The sequence below is a fragment of the Indicator indicator genome, chromosome 21 (assembly GCF_027791375.1).
Source record: "Indicator indicator isolate 239-I01 chromosome 21, UM_Iind_1.1, whole genome shotgun sequence".
Lineage (NCBI taxonomy): Eukaryota > Metazoa > Chordata > Aves > Piciformes > Indicatoridae > Indicator > Indicator indicator.
In genome coordinates, this window is record NC_072030.1 from 13,053,899 (window position 1) to 13,079,216 (window position 25,318).

At 47.4% G+C, this 25,318-nt stretch overlaps 1 protein-coding gene across 1 annotated transcript; it reads right to left on the reverse strand.

Moving 5' to 3' along the window:
* Positions 1–12,137: 12,137 nt before the first annotated feature.
* LOC128973977 (acyl-CoA (8-3)-desaturase-like) lies at positions 12,138–23,659 on the reverse strand. Its single transcript, XM_054390475.1, has 12 exons — positions 23,465–23,659; positions 20,316–20,426; positions 19,837–20,034; positions 18,351–18,452; positions 18,073–18,201; positions 16,538–16,598; positions 16,337–16,413; positions 15,367–15,464; positions 14,965–15,061; positions 14,290–14,369; positions 13,585–13,710; positions 12,138–12,349 (listed from the first exon to the last, which is right to left on the reverse strand). Exons 1-12 carry the CDS (start codon positions 23,657–23,659, stop codon positions 12,298–12,300), a joined length of 1,326 nt encoding a protein of 441 aa, XP_054246450.1. The 3' UTR covers positions 12,138–12,297.
* Positions 23,660–25,318: the final 1,659 nt, after the last annotated feature.

Below are 25,318 nucleotides of genomic sequence, written 5' to 3' on the forward strand. Positions count from 1 at the left end.
ATCTCCAGAGTGGGAGACTCCACGACCCTCCTGGGCAGCCTGTTCCAGTGTTCTGTCACCCTCACAGTGAAAAAGATTTTCCTCATGTTTCCATGGAACTTCCTATGCCTCAGCTTCCACCACTGCCCCTTGTGCTGTCGTTGGGCATCACCCAGCAGAGCCTGGCTCCAGCCTCTTGGCACTCAGCCTTTACATATTTACAAACATGAATGAGGTCACCTCTCAGTCTCCTCTTCTCCAAGCTAAAGAGCCCTCAGCTCCCTCAGGCTCTCCTCACAGGGAAGATGTTCCATTCCCTTCATCATTTTTATGGCTCTGTGTTGGACTCTTTCAGGAAGTTCCCTGAGGTCTTTTTTGAACTAAGGGGCCCAGAACTGGACACAATATTCTAGATGTGACCTCACCAGGGCAGAGTAGAGGGGGAGGAGAACCTCTCTCAACCTACTAACCACAGTCCTTCTAACACAACCCAGGATGCCTTTGGCCTTCTTGGCCATGAGCACATTGCTGGTTCCTGGTCAACCTCCCATCCACTAGGACCCCCAGGTCCTTTTTCCACTCACTGCTCTCCAGATAAGGTAAGCTGCTAGCTTGGTTCCATACTGCCAAGTCACTATGGGGGTTACTCAGAAGAGAAATCTGAGGAAGGCTGTAGGCAGCAACTCTGCAGCAAGTCTTCAGTGAGCTTCTGAATACCTAGGGACCTAGACAACAGAAGCACTGTCAGCATCCTGTAATCCTTTAATTGGTCACCAACATCAGGAAGCCCTGCTCTTCCCATTGAGTGGAGCTACATAATGTCATGTCATGCAAGGCTATAAAGAAGCTTGTGTGGAGAGCCAAGGGCTGCTATTAAATATGTTTGCTAACATCTTGCACTCAGCTGCAATTCCCACCTTCAAGGCACGGAGCCAGCTTGTAGACTGGTAGAGAGAATCCAGCAGAATGCTCCAAGGTCTGCAATCTCTCTGCTGGGCATCTTCAATGGTGTAGCCACTACCCAAAATCTTCAGGTTGTCCTTTGCCATCTTGATCCCAACATTCTAAATTCATGTCCCTCTCTCAACTCAAAGCATCGTTGCACAAAACACCACCAGGTGAGGGTAAAGAAGGGACACATAAAGAAAACATTCTTTATCTCCAGTGACTTGAGCTTGCACTTTGACCACATTTTGCATACAGCTGTTTTCATAGTTTCCTGTCTGCACTCCAGGCATTCAATCATCTCATTGTTCAAGTCAATTCCCAAGTCAACCACAGACATCAACAGTTTTTGGGGTTGAAATGAATTATAATAATAACAAAACCAGCAACAGCTGTTGACACCAAGTATGGTCATGGATTGGGAGTTTCTGAAACTCTATTTCATGGCACTGTTCACACGATTAACTGTAAATATTGATCTTGTAGAGCCAAAGTCTAAATATCTCTGATATTCAGAGAAGATCAGCGAAGAGGTAAGAGTTCTCAGCACCAATAAATAGCAAAGGAGAAGGCAATGCCATCTTTCCTAGGAATTCACCTCATTTTTGCAGGAAAAAAACCTAAGCCCACTTGTATGAAACATTGCCCTGCATGATATTTAGGCTTCCCTTCGTTTTGTAATTGTTAAAAATCCCAGTGACTAACCCTGGCTGCTTTTGAGGAAGGCACAAGCAGTAGGTAGATATGGAATAGTCTGTCCTGCATTAGGTTTCCATCCTATCCTTTCAGACTGGATGTTAGGAAGAAGTTTTACACCATGAGGGAGCTGAGACACTGAAACAGGTTGCCCAGGGAGGGGTAGAAGCCTCATCCCTGGAGGTTTTTAAGGCCAGGCTGGACGTGGCTCTGAGCAACCTGATCTAGTGTGGGGTGTCCCTGCCCATGGCAGGGGGGGTTGGAACTGGATGATCCTTGAGGTCCCTTCCAACCCTAACAATTATGAGTCTATGAAATCAACACTGAATTAAATCACAAATTTTCCACCTCCCCCCAACCTTTTTATTTATGTTTATTAATGTGTTATTTTTATAACCACAAACATTGGCTAGCACATTTTCCAGTCCCTGCATGAAACCTAAGTTTGAGGGCTCAGCTCTCTCTTGTGCCAACGAGTTGCACAGACAGCTCACATGTTGTGATTCAAAGTGGTTGTTGTGATGAGCTCTTGGTTCTGGGAAGGACAGAAGAAACTCAGCTGAAGTTGCAGACTTCAGGAAGGACAGAAAGATAAGGAAGCCAAACTACGTTCTTGAACAAGGTACCTCAGCAGGGTGAGGTGAAGTTATGGCTACGTTCCCTCTCTCCCAAGCAGATGGCATGCAGGAAGACTTGGCAAGAGCTGATCAAAGCAGAGATGATCTGATAGGCCTCTGCATCAGAAAGGCACTGCTTAATTTATGTAGAATAACTTCATTTGGAAGAGTTTGTCACTGGGAAAAACGATGGTGCAGAACTGGGAGGAGTGTCTGACATCCATCAGGCTGTGCTTCCATTCAGAGAGATCTGGACAGGCTGGAGAGTTGGGCAGAGGAACCTCATGAAGTTCAAAGAGGGCAAGTGTAAAGTCCTGCACCTGAGGAAGAGTAACTCCCTGCAGCAGTACAAGGGAGAGGGGGCCTGCTGGGAAGCAGCACTGCAGAGAAGGGCAACAAGTTGCCCATGAGCCAGTAATGTGCCCTGGTGGCCAAGAAGACCAATGGTCTCCTGGGGTGCATGAAGAAGACTGTGGCTGGCAGGTCAAGGGTGGTTCTCCTCCCGCTCTACTCTGTCCTACTCCGGACAGATCTGGTCAAGATCTAGGCCCCCCAGTTCAAGAGACATGGGGAACTGCTGGAGAGAGTCCAGTGAAGGCTCTGAAGATGCTGAGGGGCCTGGAGCAGCTCTGTGAGCAGCAAAGGCTGAGAGCCCTGGGGCTGGTGAGCCTGCAGAAGAGCAGCCCCAGAGGGGAGCTGAGCAATGCTCAGCAAGAGCTAAAGGAGCTGTGGGGGCAAGAGGATAAGGCTGGGTGCCTAGTAATGGGACAAGGAGAAATGAGCACAAACTGGAAGCCAGGAGGTTCCTTCTGAACATGAGATAAAACTGATGGTGCCAGAGCTCTGGAGCAGGCTGCCCAGAGAGGTTGTGGAGCCTCCTCCTCTGGAGAGATTCCAAACCCACCTCAGCACTGTGGTACTGGGCAACCCTTTGTGGGTGACCCTGCTTTAGCAGTGGGGTTGAACTGGATGATCTCCAGAGGTTTCTTGCAACTCTCACCACGCTGGGAGTCTGTGATCCTGTGACTCTGGAATGGATTTTGCAGGCTACTTGTGATATAAGCGATGATGAAACTTCTCAGCTTACAATTCTTCTTCTTAGCAAACCCTGGTCAAGTCTCAGAGTGCAAACACAGTGGCAGATGTAGATTTTGGGGTTCGTCTTCTTTGTGCTCGTCAGAGAATTAACAGCAGCCCCAAACCGGCTGGATGGAGACAGTTGAAATCTCACGTAGCAGAGACAGCTCCTGCCTTGCCCTCAGCCCAGCATGGAGTGGGCAGTCTTTCTGGCTGACAAAGAGCTGCAAATTACACAACCCTAACTCTTTAACTCATGTAGCATCTTGCAATTTAATCAGTCAAGCCCCAAACAACAGCAGAAAACTCCTTTGACATGTGGCAATGGTTGAACCGCCCTCGGGAAAAGAGAAATGTGATCATTGGTGTTCAGTAGAAGGCAGCAATAAAAAGAATGGGAGGAATGATTTCTACTGGGCTGTCACGCTGTGTTTTGTAACCCTTTATCTTGCTCTGCATAAAAGTTGTGCTCATGTTCTAGGGTGGGATATGGTTGGAGTCTTACAGTGTTCAATACTTGAGGTGGTGGTGATAAAATATAGAAGAGTTGTTCTAAGTTTTTGTGTCTGTGAGGGGTTTATGTACAAGAAAAGAAAGCAAGTTACACCATAGCTGGCTGAAAAGTACAAAAGAAAAAAAGGTCCCATTGTCCTATATTCAGACTTGTAAATGTAGCAGCTAGCTAAGAGTAGACAAAAAAGCAGACTTAGATTCTGATCTACAAATAGCTGCATTATAAAGAGGCAGGAACACTTTGGAGTGAACAAATATGGAATGTCTCTGCCTATACAGAGTCAGCAGAATCACAGAATCTCTGAATGCCAGCATGGGACAGGGGTGGTGGAAAGGACCTCTGGAGATCATTCAGTCTAACCCTCCTGCTAAAGCAGAGGCAGCCACAGCAGCTTGCCCAGGATCACAATGTCTAGGTGGGTTTGGAAGCTTTCCAGAGAAGGGGACTCCACAACCTCTCTAGGCAGCCTGCTCCAGGTCTCTAGTACCCTCACACAAAGGTTTTTCCTTAAATTCAAGTGGAACCTCCTGAGTTCCAGTTTGTGCCTGTTGCCCCTTGTCCTGTCACTGGCCACCACTGATAAGAGCCCAGTTCCACCCTCATGACCTCCACCCTTTAGCTATTGATCAGCACTGAGAAGATCCCCTCTCTGGCTAATCTTTTCCAGGCTAAACAATCCCAGGTCTCTTAGCCTCTCCTAGTAAGAGAGATGCTCCAGTCTTTCCATCATCCTTGTGGCCTCCACTGGACTCCCTCCAGTAGTTCCCTGTCCTTCTTGAACTGGGGAGCCCAGAACTGGACACAATACTCCAGGTGCAGCCTCACCAGGTCACTCATGACTTCCACTGTTAACACACACTGAGCATTCCAATATCCACCAAATCAATGTTCTTAGATATCTGAGTTAAGTTTGGGAACTCTAAAATAATCATCCTCCACATTAAGTGTACAGAGAATTTAATGTCTGAAGTTCTTCAGCATATTATATCCCATCCAGAGGGTCCTGTGACACCCACCAACATTACATTACACTAAAAACCCTCAAAAGAGTCCTTTCCCCACCTGAAAGCAGGAGCTGTCCCTGTTATCCAGGTCACCAAACACATTTCAGCATTGCATGGCAAAGCCTTCATCCCTGGTGAAAGCCACAGTTGAGCTCACCCAGAGAAACTATTGAGCAATCAGCTGGTTTGCACCATACTTGGTGTTCTGCAACTACCCACACCTGCCCAGAGCCATGTCGTATGCACCCAGGAGATGGTACACGTGCAGGAGCCACTCCACACTGCTGCCTTGGTGACTAAGAGTCTCCTTGCACAGGTACTCAACACAGTTATCCAGATTTCCAGAAAGCCAGGACGTGACTGCTGCACTTAGTTGAGCTTCGATCATGCAGCCCAATCACGTCCTGGGCTGCCTCGAAAGCAGTGTGACCAGCAGGACCAGGGAGGGGATTCTGCCTCTCTTCTTTGCTCTGTTGAGAGCATAGTACTGGAACAGGCTCCTCAGAGAGGTTGTGGAGCCTCCTTCTCCGGAGGCTGTCAAGTCCCATCTAGATGCATTCCTGTACAACCTGTGCTGGATTCTATGGTCCTGCTCTGGCAGGAGGGTTGGACTCAATGATCTTCTGAGGCCCCTTCCAACCCTTAACATCTGTGAGCCTGTGATGAGCTGCAAAAACCAAAAAGCCAAGCTAGTTCTTGTGACTACAGACCCTAACATCCTGTGATGAGCTGCAAAACCAAAAAGCCAAGCTAGTTCTTGTGACTGAAGACAAGGTAGACTGTGATAGATCAGCCAGACCTTTGGAAACGTCCTGACAGCTTCCTCCATATTAGTGATTCCATTTCACCTTTCTTTCCCTCTGGTTATCAAATCCTGTTTTGCATGCAACATATGAGACATTTTCCACTTTTCCCATCTCACCAAGGCCTGAAGGACTTGGTCAGTGACTGGCAAGCATCGCACACGTGTGCTACCATTGTATGGCAGAACCTGTTTGCTACCATTGTATGCAGAACCACTGTATTGCAGGAGCCTCCAGCAACCAAAATGGAAAGGCAATTTTCACCACAATTGAGAATGTCTCCACAGTATTCCTAGAACATCTAGTGGAGCTGTCAGGCACATGTAAACTTGATGTTCTAAAGCCTCTTCTGTCTTTTGCGTTGCCCTGATTAAAATTCTACCGTTCAGTGAGACTTACTGAGGTATATTTTAAGCTAATTTACCTGTAAAAAAGCATGGTATAGCATGGTGTTCCTTGATCCTCCAACTCCACAAAGCCACTGCTTCCACAGAATCACAGAATTAACCAGGTTGGAAAAGACCTTTGAGACTTTCAAGCCCCATCTGGACATGTTCCTGTGCAACCTGTGCTAGATTCTATGGTCCTGCTCTGGCAGTGGGGTTGGACTCGATGATCTTCCGAGGTCCTTTTCCAACCCCTAGCATCCTGTGATCCTGTGATCATCGAGTCCAACTTATTACTCAACACCATCTAATCAACTAAACCATGGCATTAATTATCACAGTACGTTAGAGGTTGGAAGGGACCTCCAGAGATCATCAGGTCCAACCCCCTGCCAAAGCAGGATCCCCTAGGGTAGTCTGCACAGGAATGCATCCAGGTGGGTTTTGAATGTGTCCAGTGAAGGAGACTCCACAACCTCTCTGGGCAGCCTGTTCCAGTACTCCATGACCCTCACTGTAAAGAAGTTTCTCCTCATGTTGAGATGAAAGCTTCCATGTTCAAGTTTGTATCCATTGTTCCTTGTCTTATTACTGTGCACCACCAAAAAGAAATTGGCCCCCTCCACTTGACCCCCACCCCTCAGCTATTGATAGCCATTGATCAGATCCCCCCTCAGTCCTTCTCTTCTCAGGACTAAACAGCCCCAGGGCTCTCAGTCTCTCTTCATAGGGGAGGTGCTCAAGTCCCCTAATCATCCTTGTGGCTCTCCGTTGGATGTGCCACATTCAGTCTTTTTTTAAACGCTTCCAGGGATGGTGACTCCACCACCTCCCTGGGCTGCCCATTCCAATGGCCAATCACTCTCTCTGTGAAGAACTTTTTCCTAACATCCAGCCTAAACTTCCCCTGGCACAACTTGAGACTGTGCTTCCCATGGAAGCAAACTCTTTTGCCTGGAGGGCACCATCCTAACTAGCCCTTCATAGAAACACTCACTGGGGCTTTAGTTTTTATTGCTGTTTCAAAATGTTCTTTGTAGAAATTCCTCACCATTTTCTGGACACTTTAATATTCATCTCTGTAGCAGATGCAAATCACACAGAAACCACCCTCATGCCAATGACCTCTCTTCCAGGTGTAGTGTAATCCTCTTTCTTTCCCCACCCAGGAGCAGTGTTGCATTACTACATCACTTTTTTTTACACCTGACCTGTTTAAGAAATCTTTTCATACCTCTTCCAAACCAATCTGGTTTGGGACACAACAAACCACCCTGTTTTTGGGTGGCTCAGCCGCATCCACAATCTACCCTCTGTGGACCTACCATCACCTTAATTTCTCCTTCATTTTTAAAGGTGAAAACATTTCAATGAACAACAGGGTTCACCACTTCAGGAAGTCAGGATAATGGAAGCAAACACATGGGTTGGGCAAGGGCTGCAAGTTCAGATCTTTCCTTACATTAAGTCAAAAAGAGTGGGTGTTGGGAAGGGGACACCTACAGCATTTTCCTCTTCCAGTTGCTTCATCACCCTTTCTAATGGTGGTTTTCACACCACTCTAATGGTTTTATAACTCCAGCGACTGCATTGCTGAAAAGGTTCCTCTGTAATTTGAGAAAAGGAATTTATTGTGGGCTGGAACCTCCTCTTTGTCCATTTAACTGGATAATCTTCAAAGCCTGAAGAACCTCAGACTGTAGCTTTTGAGATCCCATGCAAATGCCTGATGAATTTATTCTCCTTTGAACAGGACTATATCCTCTTCCAACATCCAAATCCCACAGAGAGGCTGAAGACTACCAGGCTTCACCCTGGGGGTAAATGCTGTGTCTTCATCCCTGAATAAGCTTTGCTACAGGGTTTTAACATCTATCCTACTCATGAAATCTCTCTTTACACCATGTAATTCAAATCCTTCATTGCCTAACCTGCCACAGCTGAGGCAGGGAAAGAGCACAGAAGTACAGGACGCATGAGTGCAAGACACAAAACCTCAGAACCACCCCATCTTAGCAGACACTTGGCTTTGAACAATTACCAACAGGAGAAAACTAAGGAGTCTTTCCTAACCTCATGCTCAGATCCATTGGAGAGATCTTCAGAGGGAACAAATTTTTATGTTTATTAAATCTGTACTAGGTATTGAACACACTTTTCATCTCCTGATGCTTAGCCTGAACTAAAATAAAGGCCCCCAAGGCAAAAGTCCCCACAAGCTACTCCTGCTTACAGGGAAAGGATACTTTAGCACAGTCTTACCTGTTGCAGGGGGTGAGCTGGGGATAGAATAGCATCCTAGAATGCACTGGGTTGGAAGGAACATCCAGAGGTAATCCAGTCCAACTTCACTGTGGTAAGCAGGGACACCCCCAATTAGATCAGGTTGCTCAGAGCCCCATCAAGCCTGACCTTGAATGTCTGCAGGGATGGGACCTTCACCACCTCCCTGGGCAATCTGTTCCAGTGTTCCAGCAGTCTCATAATAAAGAACTTCTTCCTAATGCCCAATCTAAAGCCCCCCTTCCCTGGTTTAAAACCACTGCCCCTCGTCCTATCACTGCAGGCCCTTGGAAACAGTCCCTCCTCAGCCTTCTTGTAGGTGCCCTTCAGATACTGGAAGGCTGCTAGAGGGTCTCCCCAGAGCCCACTCTTCTCCAGGCTGAACAATATAATGCTTTGGTCAGTCTCACATTAGCCAAAAGTTGTGTTGAGCTGTTTATTAGTTTCATATTTATGTTCTTTAAGTGAGCAGAACAGTAGGACAACAGCAACACTGGAGCCTGTAAACCCTCCCAGTTCAGTTCCCAGTGAGGTTGGATGTCCTCCTTTCCTCCTGGTGCCTGACTGCCATCCTGTGGCTGTTTCACAATACTCAAGTTTCAAGGCTGAACTTGGAAGCCAAAAGATTTCCACTCAATGAATTAATTTGGTGCTGGTGGTGGTGCTGCTCCAAAAAGGTGCATCCCAGTACATGTAGAGAGAACCCTGGGGTTAGCTTAGATTTGTTTGAATACTCAAAATTAAACATCCAGATAACTGATGTTCTGACTCTGAGCAACACCAAGAACTTCATCACAGCTGAACATTTATGGCCCACTTGACTTACCAGTTGACATTATTTTCTACTTACTTCACTTGTCACAATCTGTCTTCTGTGTACTTTCAAAGCTTCATGAACTGAAGTCTCTCTATCTTCCTTCAAAACATGTTGGAAGTGCTTGCACTTCTTTGAAGTATCTCTATGGCTACAGCACTAACACCCAGCAACCAGAAAAGCTTAGGCTCAGTTCTCTCTTTTGTCAGAGAGGATTGAAAACTTGTCCTGACAAAAGAGGAAGAGGACCTTCCTTCCCTCTTGAAACCATTCTGCTTGCATTTCTGAGTTATGGACACAAAAAGAGAGCAGGAGTGAACTTCATTCTCAAACCTGGCAGTTATGGCTCAAAACAGGAGGTGGAAATGTCCTTGCTAGCAGGACAGACTGTGTGGCTTTGTTTGATGGACAAAATCCAGAGCTGTGAAGCTTGAGACATGGAGAGAGAATGACTCCAAAGGATTTTTTAAAGACCTCCCTGTCTTCGGTGCTTTGTCTTACCTAGCTCAGGCAGCTCCCCATTTGTCCATATGAAGAGCTCACCCTAGGGCACTGAAGCTCCCTGTGGAGCTGGGATGTTAAACACCTGTCCTGACAAGGCTAACAAGGCTTCTGTCCCTTTGTGGCTTAGGGGCAATACTCCAAGCTCAGAGGGAACTTCTGACAGTGCCACCGTTGAATGTCCTTCCAGAGGAGCTCCTGATGTCATCAAACACCCATCTTCCTGCACAGAGGGTCATGCAACTTCCAGAAGTCAAGGGTCATTGATTTTTGCCTTTCCTTCTCAGCCTGGAGGGAGAACTGGTGTACAGTGGTAGAATTCATTTTGGTGTATGGCTTTGGTTTTGTGAGGATTCACATTCTGGTTTGTTTATCACAGAATCCCAGCATGGTGGAGGTTGGAAAGGACTTCTGAAGATCATCCAGCCCAACCAGCCTGCTAAAGCAGGGGCACCTGCAGCAGCCTGCCCAGGAGCACAATGTTTAGATGGATTTGAAATCTCTTCAGAGGAGAGTCCAGAACCTCTCTGGGCAGCTTGCCACAGCATCCTCACAGCAAAGAAGTTTCTCCTCATCTTCAAGTGAAACCTCCTGGGTTCCTTTGTGCCTGTTGCCCTTTGTCCTGCTGCTGAGCACCACTGACAAGAGCCTGGCCCCATCCTGCACACTTCTCACAAGAGGACAGAGCTGATCCCCTTCCTCCAAAATACAAATGCTGAGGTTTGTGACAGTTCTCTCTCCATATTCTAGACAGTGCAGACACATTTTACTCTGGGAACAGTAGTCATTGATGAGATAAAAAAAAATTTATTATTAAACTTTACTCCATCAACTTTGATAATAAGAGGGAAAGAAATGGAGCAGGAAAATACAAGGTAAAAGAGTAACTAAGGCCCATTTCCTTGATGGTCTTTATCCACAGGTATCAAGGACTTAATGATTATTTTATTATTTCTATTACAATTTTATTCAGTGCTTAAGAACACGCTTGGTCTGGGAAGATTAATTTCCTCCATTCCCTTGCAAGCCATTCTCCTTTTAGATGTTATTGAGGAAAAGCAGCCTATCTTCTTCAAAAATCAACCCATTCTTCTGGACATTAAGCCACCTGTCCTCGAGGTGACAGGGTGATGGAACCACCTTCACCTAGTACTACATGAGGTGCTATATCCTCTTTTGGCCTCTGTAACGTTGGTGTAGCAAACAAAAAGACACCAGGAAATGCAGGAAGGCTAAATAACCTCTTGGGATGTGTTTTGAAGGCACATCATCCAACAGAGAAAGACCAGCAATGTATGGGCAGATGTGTGCCTGTGACTTCTGTTGATCGCAGAGTTAAATAAATGCACTTCAGCAGCACTCCAACCCCTAACATCAGCATGAAATGTGTCTGCAGCTCAGACAGCAACACCTCATAGTCCACAGGCCAGAAGTCAAGAGCTCTCCTCTTAACAAATCACTCAAAGAAGAGTAAAGCTTCAGGTGACCACAGACCCTTTTGCTTCCTTAGTCACCCCTGTAGGGACCCCAAGGATGGACATGCCACATTTCTGTGTCTTCTGGCTTTCAGTGACAGGCTGAATAACACTCACAAGTATGGCACTGTGGAAACCACCTGCAGAGACTCTGTGGGAGGGCACCAATGGGTCAGTAACACAGAGGCCTTCAGCATAGATGAGATGTGGAGGGCAGCATTGCCACAGAATACAGCATGCCAAGCTCTCACATCTGCAGCCCTGTGGAATAGCCTCCACTTCTGTTTCTCTGCTTTAATTAGATCTTTTTCCTCATGCTTATTCCTTCAGAACTGCTGCCTGCACCTTCTCTACCTCACCCACATACATGCAAATCGATTTGGGCTCTCACATGCTCCCTACTGTCCCTTGGTTTGGGCACTTCCATTGCCATTGTTAATTACATAGAACCACAGAAATCACAGGCTCATTTGGGTTGAAAGGACCTCAGAAGATCATCTAGTCCAACCCCCTTGCAGTCAGCAGGGACATCTGCAACTGGGGCAGGTTGCTCATGGCCCCAAACCTGACCTGAAGTGGTTCCAGGGCTGGGGCATCTCCCACCTCTCTGGGCAACTTGGGCCAGGGTCTCACCACCCTCACTGGAAAACATTTCTTCCTTCTCTCCAGTCTCCCCCTGTTAGTTCCAAACCATCACCTCTTGTCCTGTCACAAAAGGCCCTGTTCATATAGGCACTTGAAAATACTGTACCTACACAAGTCCTTATTGCTTCCACATTTTAATCATTCCTGTCTTCTTTGAGCTCATGCTGCCTTATCTTTCTTGCTCCATTCCTGAGGGCCACCTCACAAAGCCTATGTTAGATAAGAGACTTCTCTCCTATATCTCCAGCAAATGAAGTATCAGCAGACAGAAAGAAATCTGTTCCCAGGCCCCTAGCTTGGTGCAATGTAACCTCCCCCATTCAGCTTTTTCCCCCATAAGTCAGCACCAGAGAAGAGAAATAAAAGAAACACAAAAAGAATTAAGAACACACCTTTTAAAAAAAAAATCATATTAATTACATTCACCAATGGAATTAAGCAGCACCACCTCCCCACCTCTGGCTTAGCCACCTCTCTCCCCTCTGTGCAGTATCTTCACGGTGACCACCACGGGAGGCAACAAGGGTGGGGATTTCCTCTGCAAGGATCTACTGCTGCTTACTTGTGTAGATAGGCATCAAGCCAGAGCTCCCCTGAATCCTTCAAAGAGCTGCCAAGAGAAAACCACATTTCCTTAAAAAACAAGGAAATAGAATATGCAGGGAACACAGCCTTGCAGGAAGAATTTCTGTCTAAAGGAGCTCGTAGAATGGTTTGGGTTGAAGGGACCTTTATAGGTCATCTAGTCCAATCCCCCTGCAGTGAGCAGGGACATCTTCAACTAGATCAAGTTGCTCAGAGATCATTAGAAGCAAAGCAATGTAGACTACAGCTCCTTGGAAAGAGGGAGAAGATGCAAACCATGGGGGCTGGAAGGCTAAAGCAACAACTTCATTAGAATAAAAACAGAAGGAGCAAGCGTGGCAGCAGAGAGCCACGAGGCTTTGTGATGGAGTAAGAAACATCTAGGGGGCAAGGAGAAGAAAGGAGAAGCAAGATGAATGACAGTTCAAACAGAATCACAGAACCAATAAGGCTGGAAAAGACCTCAAGGATCATCAAGTCCAACCTGTCACCCAAGACCTCATGACTACTAAACCATGGCTCTGAGTGCCACATCCAATCCCCTCTTGAACACCTCCAGGGATGGTGACTCCACTACCTCCCTGGGCAGCACATTCCAACATCTAACAACTCTCTCTGTGAAGAACTTTCTCCTCACCTTGAGCCTAAACCTCCCCTGGTGCAGCTTGAGACTGTGTCCTCTTGTTCTGGTGCTGGTTGCCTGGGAGAAGAGCCCAACCCCCTCCTGGCTACCACCTCCCTTCAGGTAGTTGTAGACAGCAATGAGTTCCCCCTGAGCCTCCTCTTCTCCAGGCTAAACACCCCCAGCTCCCTCAGCCTCTCCTCATAGGGTTTGTGTCCAAGGCCTCTCCCCAGCCTTGTTGCCCTTCTCTGGACACATTCAAGTCTCTCAATGTCCTTCTTAAACTGAGGGGCCCAGAACTGGACACAGTACTTGAGGTGCAGCCTAACTCACCTTTATGAAAACACCTCTTCCTCTGGAGCATCCTCAGGCACCAAACCTGGGATCCTACTGACCTCTGACTCCTCACAAGTGAGAAGAGCAGCTCTCCATGAGGTCACTCCCACTGACACCTTCTATCTGCTGCTACCAAAACCAGGGGTGTGGCTGAACAGTTTCCCAAACCCTTTTCTGGCTATCTGTACTAGCAGAGGCTCTTCACAGAACTTCTGTGATGCAAGCTGGCTGCCCTTCCCCTTGCTTTGTTCACTCTGCAAGGGTGGAGAGCCCTTCACTTATGGACTGCAGTTGATACGTACTGCACTATGTCGGCGAAGGCGGTGAGCAGTGGCTTGCACTGGTACTCAACACCGTGTTTGGCACACAGGGACTTCACCAAAGGGGCCACCTTCCAGTAGTTGTGTCGAGGCATGGTAGGAAAAAGGCTGTGGGAAAAGCATATTATCACTCAGTGGCATCTGTCGTCATGAAGAACCATAGAATCCCAGACTGGTTTGGGTTGAAGAGACCTTTAAAGCTCATCTAACCCAACCCCCCTGCAGACAGCAGGGACAGCCCCAACTAGAGCAGGTTGCTCAGTGCCCCAGACCACCTGATCTGGAATGATTCCAGGAATGAGAAATCTACTTCTCTGGGCAATCCCTCAGAATTCCTGCCCTTCTTCTGTACCTAAAACTCAGCCTTCCCTTGGCCCACAGCCATCAGTGCCCTGTACTGATCCTTCTCATGTCACTTCAGTCAGCATCTGTACTAACCAGAAGGCTAACTCTCACCCCTGTGCCATGCTACTCATATCTAAAGTGGTGTTGGTGCTCACTAGTGCTCCAAAAAGTATCTTGAAGTTCCTATTCCATCCCCACGTAAAGAGCACAACACTGACCCACATTATCTCTTTCTCTTGCATTAGCTGATAGAGAGGACAGGGACCCTGTAGGCTCTTCAGACCTAGTGTAACCAATAGTCCTTGAAATTCCCTCACCCCCCCAACCCATGCTTCAACTCACTGGTGCTCAATTTGGAAGTTCAGATGTCCACTAAACCAGTCATTGAAGAAGGACTGGTGAACATTACAGGTTGCCTGGAGCTGAGAGGAAAAAAAAAAAGCAACATTTAAGCACTGGTTTAGGAATGTCCCTTCTCATATGTGTGTCCAACACAACAGAAAGCAGGTACAGGCTCCTTATCATCACGTGTCTTCTGGATGAACACAGCAACTCCAAGAGCCATCTCCAGCCAACAGGAGATGGACATGATGTGATACAACAGTGTTAGGGACAGAACTCAGGAGAATAGATTTGAGTTCCCCAGTGAGACTAAGTCATAACCACCAAGACTTTCACCTCTTCTACTTGAAAAAAACATGTCATGGCTTCAGAACTAAAATAAAGCAGGGTACTCATGAAAGATCTGCACTGTTCATGCACAGGAAGCTTTCTATCTGAAGAGCATTGCAGCACCTCCAATTATTTTCCTTGAGGCATCTCTGCTCAGCAGCTGAAGCCTCCATCCCACTTCTGCACCCTCTTCTTTTGCCCTAATGACTCACTTCACACAGTGAGGATAAGCTGCTCAAGTCTTCCTCTCTCAATTCCCACCACTTCTGTGATCAGGTCTCTTGGGCATTACACACCTAGAGCTCTAACTTCTCACCTTTGAAGTCACAGGCAAGAAGGTCTTACCTGGGTAGAGAACCAGTCCACATTCTTATCATAATCGATGTGCATCGGGATGTGATTCATTTGTGTAACCCAGACAAACCAGTTACTCTCTATAAACCTGCACACACAAACACCCAAAACCATTACTGATGTCACACACATGCCCTGACAAGTCAGGACAAGACACTGGTAGAGCTACCAGCTAGTTGTTGCCTGACAAAATGAGCATTTGACCAGCAGATCACCCACACCTCCCAAAGACATGCCTGACAGGCAACAACCACTGCCTTGCTGGAAGGCAGGAGGGGACAGAAGAGTAGGGGGTTAAGGGGAGAGAGAAAGCAGGAGCTTGAAGAAAAGCTGATACAGAGGATTGATATAAACTGGGGAAAGAGACTGAAGGAATGATAAACTGAATGATACCTGACTAATATGATCAGCCCCAGCAAACCCTTCACCCCCAGTAAGGGCCAGTAGGTGAGAGAGAATCGGATGTAGAAGGACAACATCCAGGCCAGGTCCTGTAGTAAAAGAAACAGATGAAAATTCATTAAGAGGCTGAATTACTGACTTCTGAATTTACCATCCTTTCTAATCCTTTAAAACCTCCCATAATATCTTTTACTGGTAGAAGGATTTGGTTTTAGGCTGAAAGCTACTTAATTTCACAACCACTTTGCAAAGTGGAGGTGCACTGAATCCTCTTCCAACCCCCCCTGATTTCTGACACTTTTCCCTTTTTTCTGTGCTCAAGCTTTTACTGTATTGTTTGGGAAGCAAAAAAGAGTGGCCAGAATACCACTTCGACCTTCAGCTAAACTCTCACATTACCTGAAGGGCAAGTTCTGTAGGAACATCAACTCTGCAAAAGAAGGAATGCCTGAGGACATTCAGACACCTCAGACCAAGACAGGACATCAGAGAACATCTTCTGTTACCCAACTGGGAACTGACCTTTTAGAGAGGACAAGGGCTGTGTGGAAGGTACCCTCTCTCCCCCAGCAAACATAGAATCATAGAATGGCCTGGGTTAGAAGCCACCTCCAAAGGTCATGTAGTCCAAGCCCCTCTGCAGTGAGCAGGGGCATCCTCAACTACATCAGGTTGCCCAGAGCCTTGTTGAGCCTCACCTTGAATATATCCAGGGATGGGGCTTCAACTGCCTCCCTGGGCAACCTGTTCCAGTGTTCCACCATGCTCATGGTACAGAACCTGTTCCTAACACCCAATCTAAATCTACTCTTCTCTAATTTGAAACCATTGCCCCTCATCCTGTCACTACATCATTTCTCATGTGACACCCCTTGCTAGAGAGAGAGACAGCCCAGAGCTCCTCCCAGTGATTGCTTCCATACAACAAGAAATCACCACTGGCAACGTGGAGCTGACTTACCACCCACTGCTTCCGCTGTACCACAAAGTAGAATATGTACCACTGGAAGTAAAGAGGCACCAGAGCTGGGGGACCAACTAGAGTGGAGAAATAGATGGCAGAGGCATTAACTGTGCCCTTTCATCCCAGTGAGGTGGACTGGAAAAGGAAGGAGCTGAGGGAATGCTGTCCCTAGCACTGCAAAAGGGTAGGGTTACTCACTGATGAAGAAGTACTTGTGCTGGTGGTTATAAGGCATGAATTTCTTCTTTTGTACACCAAGCTGTTAAAGTAAATAAATTACTCAGGCCATGGAGAAAACCCAAAGACATCTGTGCATACACCTATGCTGCCAAAGCAATGCAGTCTGAGATACCTCCTAACCTTCCAAACAGATGTCTTATCAAACCATGCCACCCTCCACCATGTCACTGGCTTCATCATCCCCTACAGCTTCAGTCTGTGACTGTCAGGGTAACTTTTCATCACAAGAGGCTGGTGGGAAGTAAGTCTCTTTCACCTCAGACAGCAACATGCATTGGAAGCTCTTCCCCTACAGAGGGCACAGCAGCTCAACACTCAAAAATCCATGAGAGAAGAGTCTGCTGCCCAAATCGAGCTCCAGAAAAAAAAAAGAATAGCTTGTGATGCTATTAATAAAACTCCCATCTTCTGGCAATTAGTCTCCAAAGCAATGAGCATTTAGGCATTAAACTGTGTCCACAGGAACAGAGGTGAACAGATTATCCTCCCTCTGAGACTAGTTATTTGTCAGTGTTCACTGTATTAACACAACATCACATCACCAACTTCCATCAGGAATTCCGTTGTATCCCTATACATGTTCTAACCAATTCCAGACAGCAGCCTGCCCTTAATTTCACTGCATTCTGAGCATTTCAGCCAGGTGATGCCATGAATTTCTGTAACTCATTTGTTGGGTGTTTTTTTTTTTAAAGGACTGGCAAATGCTGAAGCCATTCAATTAACCTCAGAGTTGTTCCAGAGCTGGACTCCAAATGAGACCCAGTCTGACACCCACTGTCAGATGGAGACCACTGAAACAGCTTCTTTGACCACTAACTGCAAATGTTCCAGAGAGCCCTTGCTTATCATCTGCTGCTTTGTTTCTCCAACTACCACAAATCAGTCAAAGCTGACCTTGATAATGAGAACAACCTGCAACCTTCTCTTCATTCAACTGCAAGTCTCCCATCAGAGACATCTGAACTTGTCACCGTGACAAATATTTTGGTCTCATTTTGAAACCCACCAAAAATAACCTCTTGAAATGTTAAGGATATAAAAACCTCAGAAGTACTGCGAGTATTACAAAGGAATATCAGGGATCAGTAGGAGGTAGGGTTGCACTGTATAAAATAGCACATCAACTCAAACTATGCTCTGGAGGTACTTCTCATTCTACCAGAAGCAGTTCTTGTGTGTTTTTTGTTTGTTTGTTTTAACCTTCAGAATAAAATTGGGTCATTTGAACCCAGAGAAGATTGTATTAGGGGAAAACAAAACAAAACAACAAAACAGGTGCACCATTAAGTGCCTGGAAGCTAGTGATGCACCTGGATCTTTTTAATTCTTGTTTTTCAAAGGAATTAATGCCAAATCTGCACCTTCTCCAAACCCCCAGAAGACTCAGACAACTCATTGACCAAGCCAACTGCTCACTAGTCTCCAAGCAGCTTTCCAGATTTGCATCCTAATGCTGTAACCCCCCACTCCCAGCCTTCACCAGGTCTCACCTCTACAGAGAGTGTTTTTCCCAGAGCAAAAAATAAGGGGTGCATGTTGACGTCGGGGTCCTTGCGGAAGCAGTTGGGTTTAGCGTGGTGTTGGAAGTGGAGATGATTCCACCAGCTGGCTGGTGCTCCCTGCAGGAAGGGATGAGAAGAAAGTGCCAGAAAGAAGTTATATCTTCTGCCCTTAGTCCTCCCTCCCCAGTAGCTCCTTGTGTTTGATTTCTTCAAGCTTAGACTGCAGAGCATCCCAGGCCAAGCCCCTCTCAGCACTGAATGCCCACCTTCAGATGGCCGATCACGAACTTGTGGACCCAGTGGTTCCACTTGGATGTGCTAAAGACTGAAAGGTGTCCAAAATCATGCTGAAGCCAGCCAGCCTGGGCCTGGAATAAATAATTAAAAAAAAAAAAAAAAATCAACACCACACAACAGTGCTGCTGGGTAAAAAAAAGAATCAAGAGGCTCAGAAGAGGGTTTGCTTTTCTATTCCTATGCTCCTCAACACATACCCTTGGATAGTGAGAGCATTTCCACTACTAAGACCCAGTCCAAACACTTCTCTTTTACTATGTACCACTACAGTCCAGACTTTGCCTAATGACTTTTAGTCCTAGATAGTTTTTTTCATGAGGGGAAAAAAAAAATCATGTTAAAAAAATAAAAGCCACAGAGCTCAGAACCAGCATTGATTCTCTTACAAAACTGCACAGAAATCAGCAACAAAGTCTCCTTTAAGGGACTGCTTGCTGCTGCCTCCTCTGAGTACTTGTAATTCCAAGAGGATCAGCTGGCCACAGGAGAAAGAGCTGGGGCTTTGAGAGCTGTTCTGCCCTCTCCTCTAACTCCCTGGAAGTTCCCATGGGAACACAGTGGTTTGGCCCCTGCACAGTGTCTTGGAGTTCTGGCACGAGGGACCTCAGAAGTGCAGCATGGCTTTCACTGTAGGAAGAAGGCTGGGAATAAGGAGGCCTTTGATGGGCTATGGGAAGGAAAAAGCAGGGCAAAGTCTGCTCAACCAAAGCAGCATGTCATGGCACTCTAATGTTGCCCCTTTGGTGGAATCCAGGGAGAAGCAGAACTCTGGGGAGTCCATGAAGATTTGCCTTGTGGTTAGGGCAATGAGCACCTAAAGGAATCACAGGATCACAGAATCGTTTTGCTTGGAAGAGACCTTTAAGATCATGGAGTCCAACCCCTAACCCAGCACTGCCAGGTCACCACTAAACCATGGCCCTCAGCACCACATCTCTATGGCTTTGAAACCCCTTCAGGGACAGGGACTCCAACACTGCCCTGGGCAGCCTATTCAAATGATTTGCAACACTTTTGGGGAAGAAATTGTTCCAACGTCCAACCTAAATCTCAACTGGAGCAACTTGAGGCTGTTTCTTCTGGCCCTATAGCTTATTCCTTGGAGGAAGAAACCAACCCCCACCTGGCTCCAGACTCCTTTCAGGGAGTTGTAGAGAGCCAGAAGGACTCCCCTCAGCCTCCTTTTCTCCAGAATGAACAACTCCAGATCCCTCAGCCACTCTTCGCAGGACTTGTCTCGGGACCCACTCCAGCAGCTCCACCTTTCTGGAGTGAGGGACCTGAATCTGAACCCAGGATTCTAGGTGTGGCCTCATCAGTGCCCAATATAGGAGGACAATCCCTGCCCTGGTCCTGCTGGCCACACTCTGATCCAGGCCAGGATGCTCTTGGCCTTCGTCTCAAAGGGCTGGCATCTCGCATTTTTGGGTCTTCTTTTTTTGTCTATCTGCTTACCTGGACAGTGCCTAGCAACACTGCAGAGAAAAGGAAAGGCACTGTGGATGCTCCAAAATACCAGATGGTGAGCCAGGCTGCAACATCCAACATCAAGATGTGACAGAGGTACAGGATGAAAAAGGCAGGGTTGGGGTTGAGAAGCCCCATCTTCTCCACAGCGGCACGGAGCTCACGGAAGTCTTCTACCAGCTTTTGCTGTGGGGAGACCCAAGAGTATCTGAAAATGCCTCAGAACCTCAAAGAGCTCACTTCCCCCTTTCAAGAAGCTACTGTGGCAACAGGGAAAAGCTAAGGGTCACCTGGAGGCAAATCTTCACTAAAAGTACTAATAATGACATGAAGTGAAAGAGAAGCTACAGGTCAAGAGAGGGATTCTAGGAGACTCAATCATTTTATATACAGGAAATTCTGGCTACCATTAAGAGAAGTTAAATAGCACAATTTCAACCCACATACCAGATGTTAAAGATACTTACATTCTTGCTGGGCTCAAAGCTGGGCTGATCCGGTGCCAGTTCACCAATCAAGAGTGGGCTCAGGTACTTTCTCACTAGTGTCTTGTCAAGATGAAATGCTGTGAAAGGATCCTGAAATACAGATAAAGGAAGAAGGCTGAAGAAAAAAGATTCTTCAGGTGACAGCAAAAGAAACAGATTTCCTGATATCCTGGACTCAGCACAAAGTAACCCAGCTAACGGAGCTGGCTGAGACAGATTTTACTGCCACTAATCTTACTGCTTTGTTCAGACCATAAATGATCATTTGAAACTAAATTCTATGCATCATTTTCTACCTGGATGTGGTTAAGTACAGGTCACCAAGAAACATGAACTCATAACCCAGTTATGAATCTGAAAATCTCATATCTCATTGAACCTCAAGATATGTGGAATGATGGAATTGTTTTGCTTGGAAAACAGCTTTAAGACCATCAAGTCCAACCCTTAACCCAGCACTGCCAGAACACCACTAAACCATGTCCCTCAGCACTGCATCTCTCTGGCTTTGATACCCCTCAAGGGATGGGGACTCCACCTCTGCCCTGGACAGTGCCTTGACAACGCTTTCAGTGAAGAAATTGTTCCTCATGTCCAACCTAAACCTTCCTTGGGGCAACTTGAGGCCAGTTCCCCTTGTACTGTCACTTGTTCCTTGGGAGAAGAGACCAACCTGACCTGGCTTCAAGCTGCTTTCAGGGTGCTGTAGAGAGTCAGATTTCCTCTCAGCCTCCTTTTCTCCAGGCTGAACAACCCCAGTTCCTTCAGCCACTTCCTCAGAAGATTTGTGCCCTCAGAAACTCTGTCTTTGTTTTGTCTTTAGGTTCCACTTCTTTTTTCTTCAAGCCCCATATCCTGAAGTGAATGTCTAGGAAGTAGGGTAAGATGCTGGCACAAAACCAGCTACAGTGGGTAAAACAATGGGACATGGGGGACACAGGCACTGGCACTTGCTAGTGACTCCCATCCATCTCAAAACCCCCAGACATGCTTCCTTGGCAACCCCCAATGCCCCTCTGTCCACATCTTCTTAGAAGAGTTTTGTTTCCTTGCTACCTGCCTCCCACTCCTCATCTGATTCCTCTTCACGTTTCTGAAGAGTCTGCTGCTTTTTATTCATCTTTACCATTCAGAAAATCCCTGTTAGAGAAATCACTCTCATCATTTAAATGTCCGGTTGATCTCCATGGCAACCAGGCAGCCAGAAGTAAAAAAGAAATCACTAGTGACTGTTATCACTAGAGATTTTATCACTATATTTAGATTCAACCCCCCCCCCCCCCCCGGCAGTTTGACAGCCCTGCTAATGATCCCCCATTTACCTCCTTTTGCACATTTCTCTCCCTGTGTCCAAATTATCATAAATTTTACCCATTTCCCTCAGCCTAAGAATGCTTTTTCTTTCCTGAGACAGTATTTGCTCTCTGCATACCACTCTGTAAGCTTTCTGCATCATGCACTGCTCAGGACAATTGTTACTAGCTCCTAATTACATGGGTTTCAAAGTAAATTTTATTAAAAGATTGTCTAATCAAGAAAGGGGTTAAAAGCCCAGCTGATGTTGCCAGCTCTGGGTCAGCCCTGTTGCACTTCAGCTGCAGCATCCTCTCTGCTCAGGCTTGTACAAATAAAGGATGGGAAGAGAAGAGGGGTTTGTAATTTGCATATTCTCACTGGAAGAGGGGGGTGAGAACGGGGAGGAGTATGTGGGCAGATCAGAGGAGGATGGTACCACCCGATTAGACCAATCCCTTCCACGAAGGCTGTGAAACCTGGCAGTGCTGATTGCACCTCCTTGAAATCAGAACACTCTGGTGGCATTCAGCAAAGCAAAAGTGTTCTTTCTTTCCTTCCCAGTTTTGCTCTTTGTGAGGCACTTTCATTCTTTACAATTCCAGGACAAAACTGTTGGAAACATTGGAGTTCACTTGGCTGGGGTTCCTGAGTGGTCAGCAGTTCAGCTGCACCCAGCAGCAACACAGATGACAATGCACTGTGTTCAGCCCTATCTGCTGGCCACTGGGACTGACCCACTTCTGATGGGGCTTCAAAAATGCAGGTGCTCATCCTCACCTCATGAAGTATGTGTGAGCCCACCTTCTCTTCAGCTTTACATTGCATGCATACAATGAGGTGAGACAGAACACTAAATCTCAAGTCCCTTGTTTCTGCTCAGGACTGAAACACAGCCCATCAAAACCACTTGTGAGGCAGCTTCAACATCCCATAATTGCCCTTGGGTCTAAATACTCACGTTTGGAGAACTGTGTTTTCTTTAGTGCAAGGCATAATTAGCTGAAGGAGGGAAATCCACTGCCAAAAGTACCCCACAATTCCAATCCAAACAATGATTGCTCCACTTTGCAACAGCCACCGGCATTCAGAAGGGTCGACTGATGTTTTTTAAAGACCAAAATATGACTTTCAACAAGATTTTGCGCTAGTGCCACCTCTTGGGCACACAGAGCTGGACTTTTAAAGCCGGAGGAAGCTCGATATGTTCACACACTTGTGAATGAGTATTGGGAATGTTCTCTCCCTCCACAGTAACAAGTGACAGGGCAAGAGGAAACCATTTCAACTTGCACCAGGAGAGGTTTAGGTTGGACACGACGGACAATTTCTGCCCCCAAAGAGTTCTCAAGACGTGGAAAAGGCTACCCAAGGCAGTGGTGGGGTCCACATCCCTGTACGGCTTTCAAAGCCCTGGAGATGTGGTGCTGAGGGCCACGGTTTTGTGGTGCCCTGGCAGTGCTGGGTTAAGGGTTGGACTCCATGATCTTAAAGGGCTTTTCCAACCAAACCAATTCTGTGATTCTATGAATATCTCGGGTACTTCTATTCAGTTCTGGTCTGTGACTAGGCATGTATAAAAACAGAGTATTCTTATATAGTCTTCATACTCGAAAGTCACTGTTTCCCTCCCAGATTTAAAGCTGGTTGCACGCATTTCTGCACAGTTTTTGTTGTTTCTTCAGAAATGTCCTTGTGAAATCAGTCACCCGGGACTCTCCTCTCCCAGAGGGGACCGCACTTCTGTCCCTGCCCCAGGACCCCTGTCCCCTGCGCCTCTGTGCCGTCCCTCCCCGGGCTGGGAACGGCCACCCTGCCGCTGCCCCGCCGCTCACCGTGGCGTCCTGCCCGGCGTAGTGGCTGATGACCCGGGAGCCTCCCGGGTGCCTCCGGTAGAACTGGCTGATATCGTACACCTTCCTCTCGATCACCAGCCACCGCTCCTGGGGCGCCGACCCCCGCCCATTGCGCTGCTCGATCTCCTCCCAGGTGAAGAACCGCAGCGACCGGCCGCCTTCGGAGCCTGCCATGGTTCGGTTCGGATGGGTTGGTCGGAGCCAGGCGAGGCAGGGTTCGTCGGGGCACAGCGAGGCTCGGTTCGACGGGACTCAGCTCTATTCGTCGGGGCTCGGCTGGGTTGGGTTCGGCTCGGCTAGGTTCGGCTCGGCCCTCGCCGTCCCGACCCTCCCCGCCAGCGCTGCCGAGTTCCCCCTCCGCGCTCCCTCCCTCTTGAACACCGGCCCGTTGGCCCGCTTCCCATTGGCTCTCCGCGCCATCAAGCCCCGCCTCCCCCGGGTCCCCCCCATGCCCATTGGGCTCCGCTCCCCTTTGCGCCCGCCCCTTTGGCTGCGCGTAGTGAGAGGCCAGTGAGGTTGCCTTCCCCGGGCGTTGGAGATGCACCGCACGGGGCTGAAGCCCTTGTAGGGGTGGTGATGGAGGTAATGGAGGGGGAGGATTAAAATTTGGGTCCCGGCAACAGGCAGCTGCCCGGCAGCTTCGGCTGTCCAGCCTCTAATACGTTATGCGCTGTAATGAAGAGAATCACAGACTGGATTGGGTGGGAAGGGACTTCTAAAGGTCATCTAGTCCAACCCCTGCAGTCAGCAGCAGCATCTGCAACTGGAGCAGGTTGCTCAGAGCCCCAGACAGCCTGGTTCCAGGGATAGGGCATTTCCCACCTCTCTGGGCAACCTGGACCCGTATCACTACCACCACCACTGTAAAAGCATTGTTTCCTTCTCTCTAGTCTGTCTCCCTCTTCTAGTTCCATGTCATCACCCCTTGTCCTGTTACAAAAGGCCCTGCTCAGAAGTCTGTCTCCAGCTTTCTTCTTAGCCCCTTTAAGTGCTGCAAGGCCACCAGAAGGTCTCTTTGGAGCCTTCTTTTCTCCAGGCTGAACAACCTCAGCGCTCTCATCCTGGCCTCACAGCAGAGGGCTTCCAGCCCTCCCATCATTGCTGTGGCCTCCTCTGTCCCTACTCCAATAAGTTCATATGGAGAACAGCATGACATTTAAAAGGGAAGGAATGTGGAAATTCAAGTGTGTTAATGTCAGTGCTGTTGACAAAACTGAACTATCAGCTGCTTCCCCTTTCCTTGAAGTATCCTCCCCAAATGGCCATGCTGTGTAACTTTTCTCTTCTGGCACTACTCATCTGATATGCAGGAGTACTCTGAGTTACAGGGATACAGACAGATGTCCTACCATGCCTGATTTGGAGAAAACACAAAAGCCCAGGACTCAAGCCATCAACAGAGGATTGATGCATAGGCTCTGCAGTGCCAATTATAGAATCAGTTTAGCAACAAGACACCGTTAAGATTATCAAGTCCAACTGTTAACACAGCACTGCCAGGGCACCACTAAACCGTGGCACTCAGCACCACATCTCCATATCTTTGAATGCCCTCTAGGGATGGGGACTTCACCACTGCCCTGGGCAGCCCAGGCCAGGGCTTTGCAACCCTTCACACCCAAGTTACTTCCTTTTAGACTGCTTTTGCAGCCTATTTCTCCTCACTTGTGGGCTGAGGATGCTTCACCTTCCCTGCCCTTGGTTTTGTTTTCCCTTAAAGATCATCTAGTTCCACACCATGGGCGAGAATATCTTCCACTAGATATTCATCCAGCCTGGCTTAAACACTTAAACCCATGAGACATCCACAACTGTTCTTCCATCTGTTCTTTC

What these genes read in the sequence shown, in the direction of transcription:
- LOC128973977 (XM_054390475.1), bottom strand. Translation starts at nt 23,659, where the DNA reads ATGGCAGGCTCCGAAGGCGGCCGGTCGCTGCGGTTCTTCACCTGGGAG. An exon ending in ACGCCGGGCAGGACGCCACG is followed by an intron (nt 20,427 to 23,464) that starts GTGAGCGGCGGG and finishes TCTGTATTTCAG; the next exon opens with GATCCTTTCACAGCATTTCA. An exon ending in AACTTCCAAATTGAGCACCA is followed by an intron (nt 13,711 to 14,289) that starts GTGAGTTGAAGC and finishes CTTTTCCCACAG; the next exon opens with CCTTTTTCCTACCATGCCTC.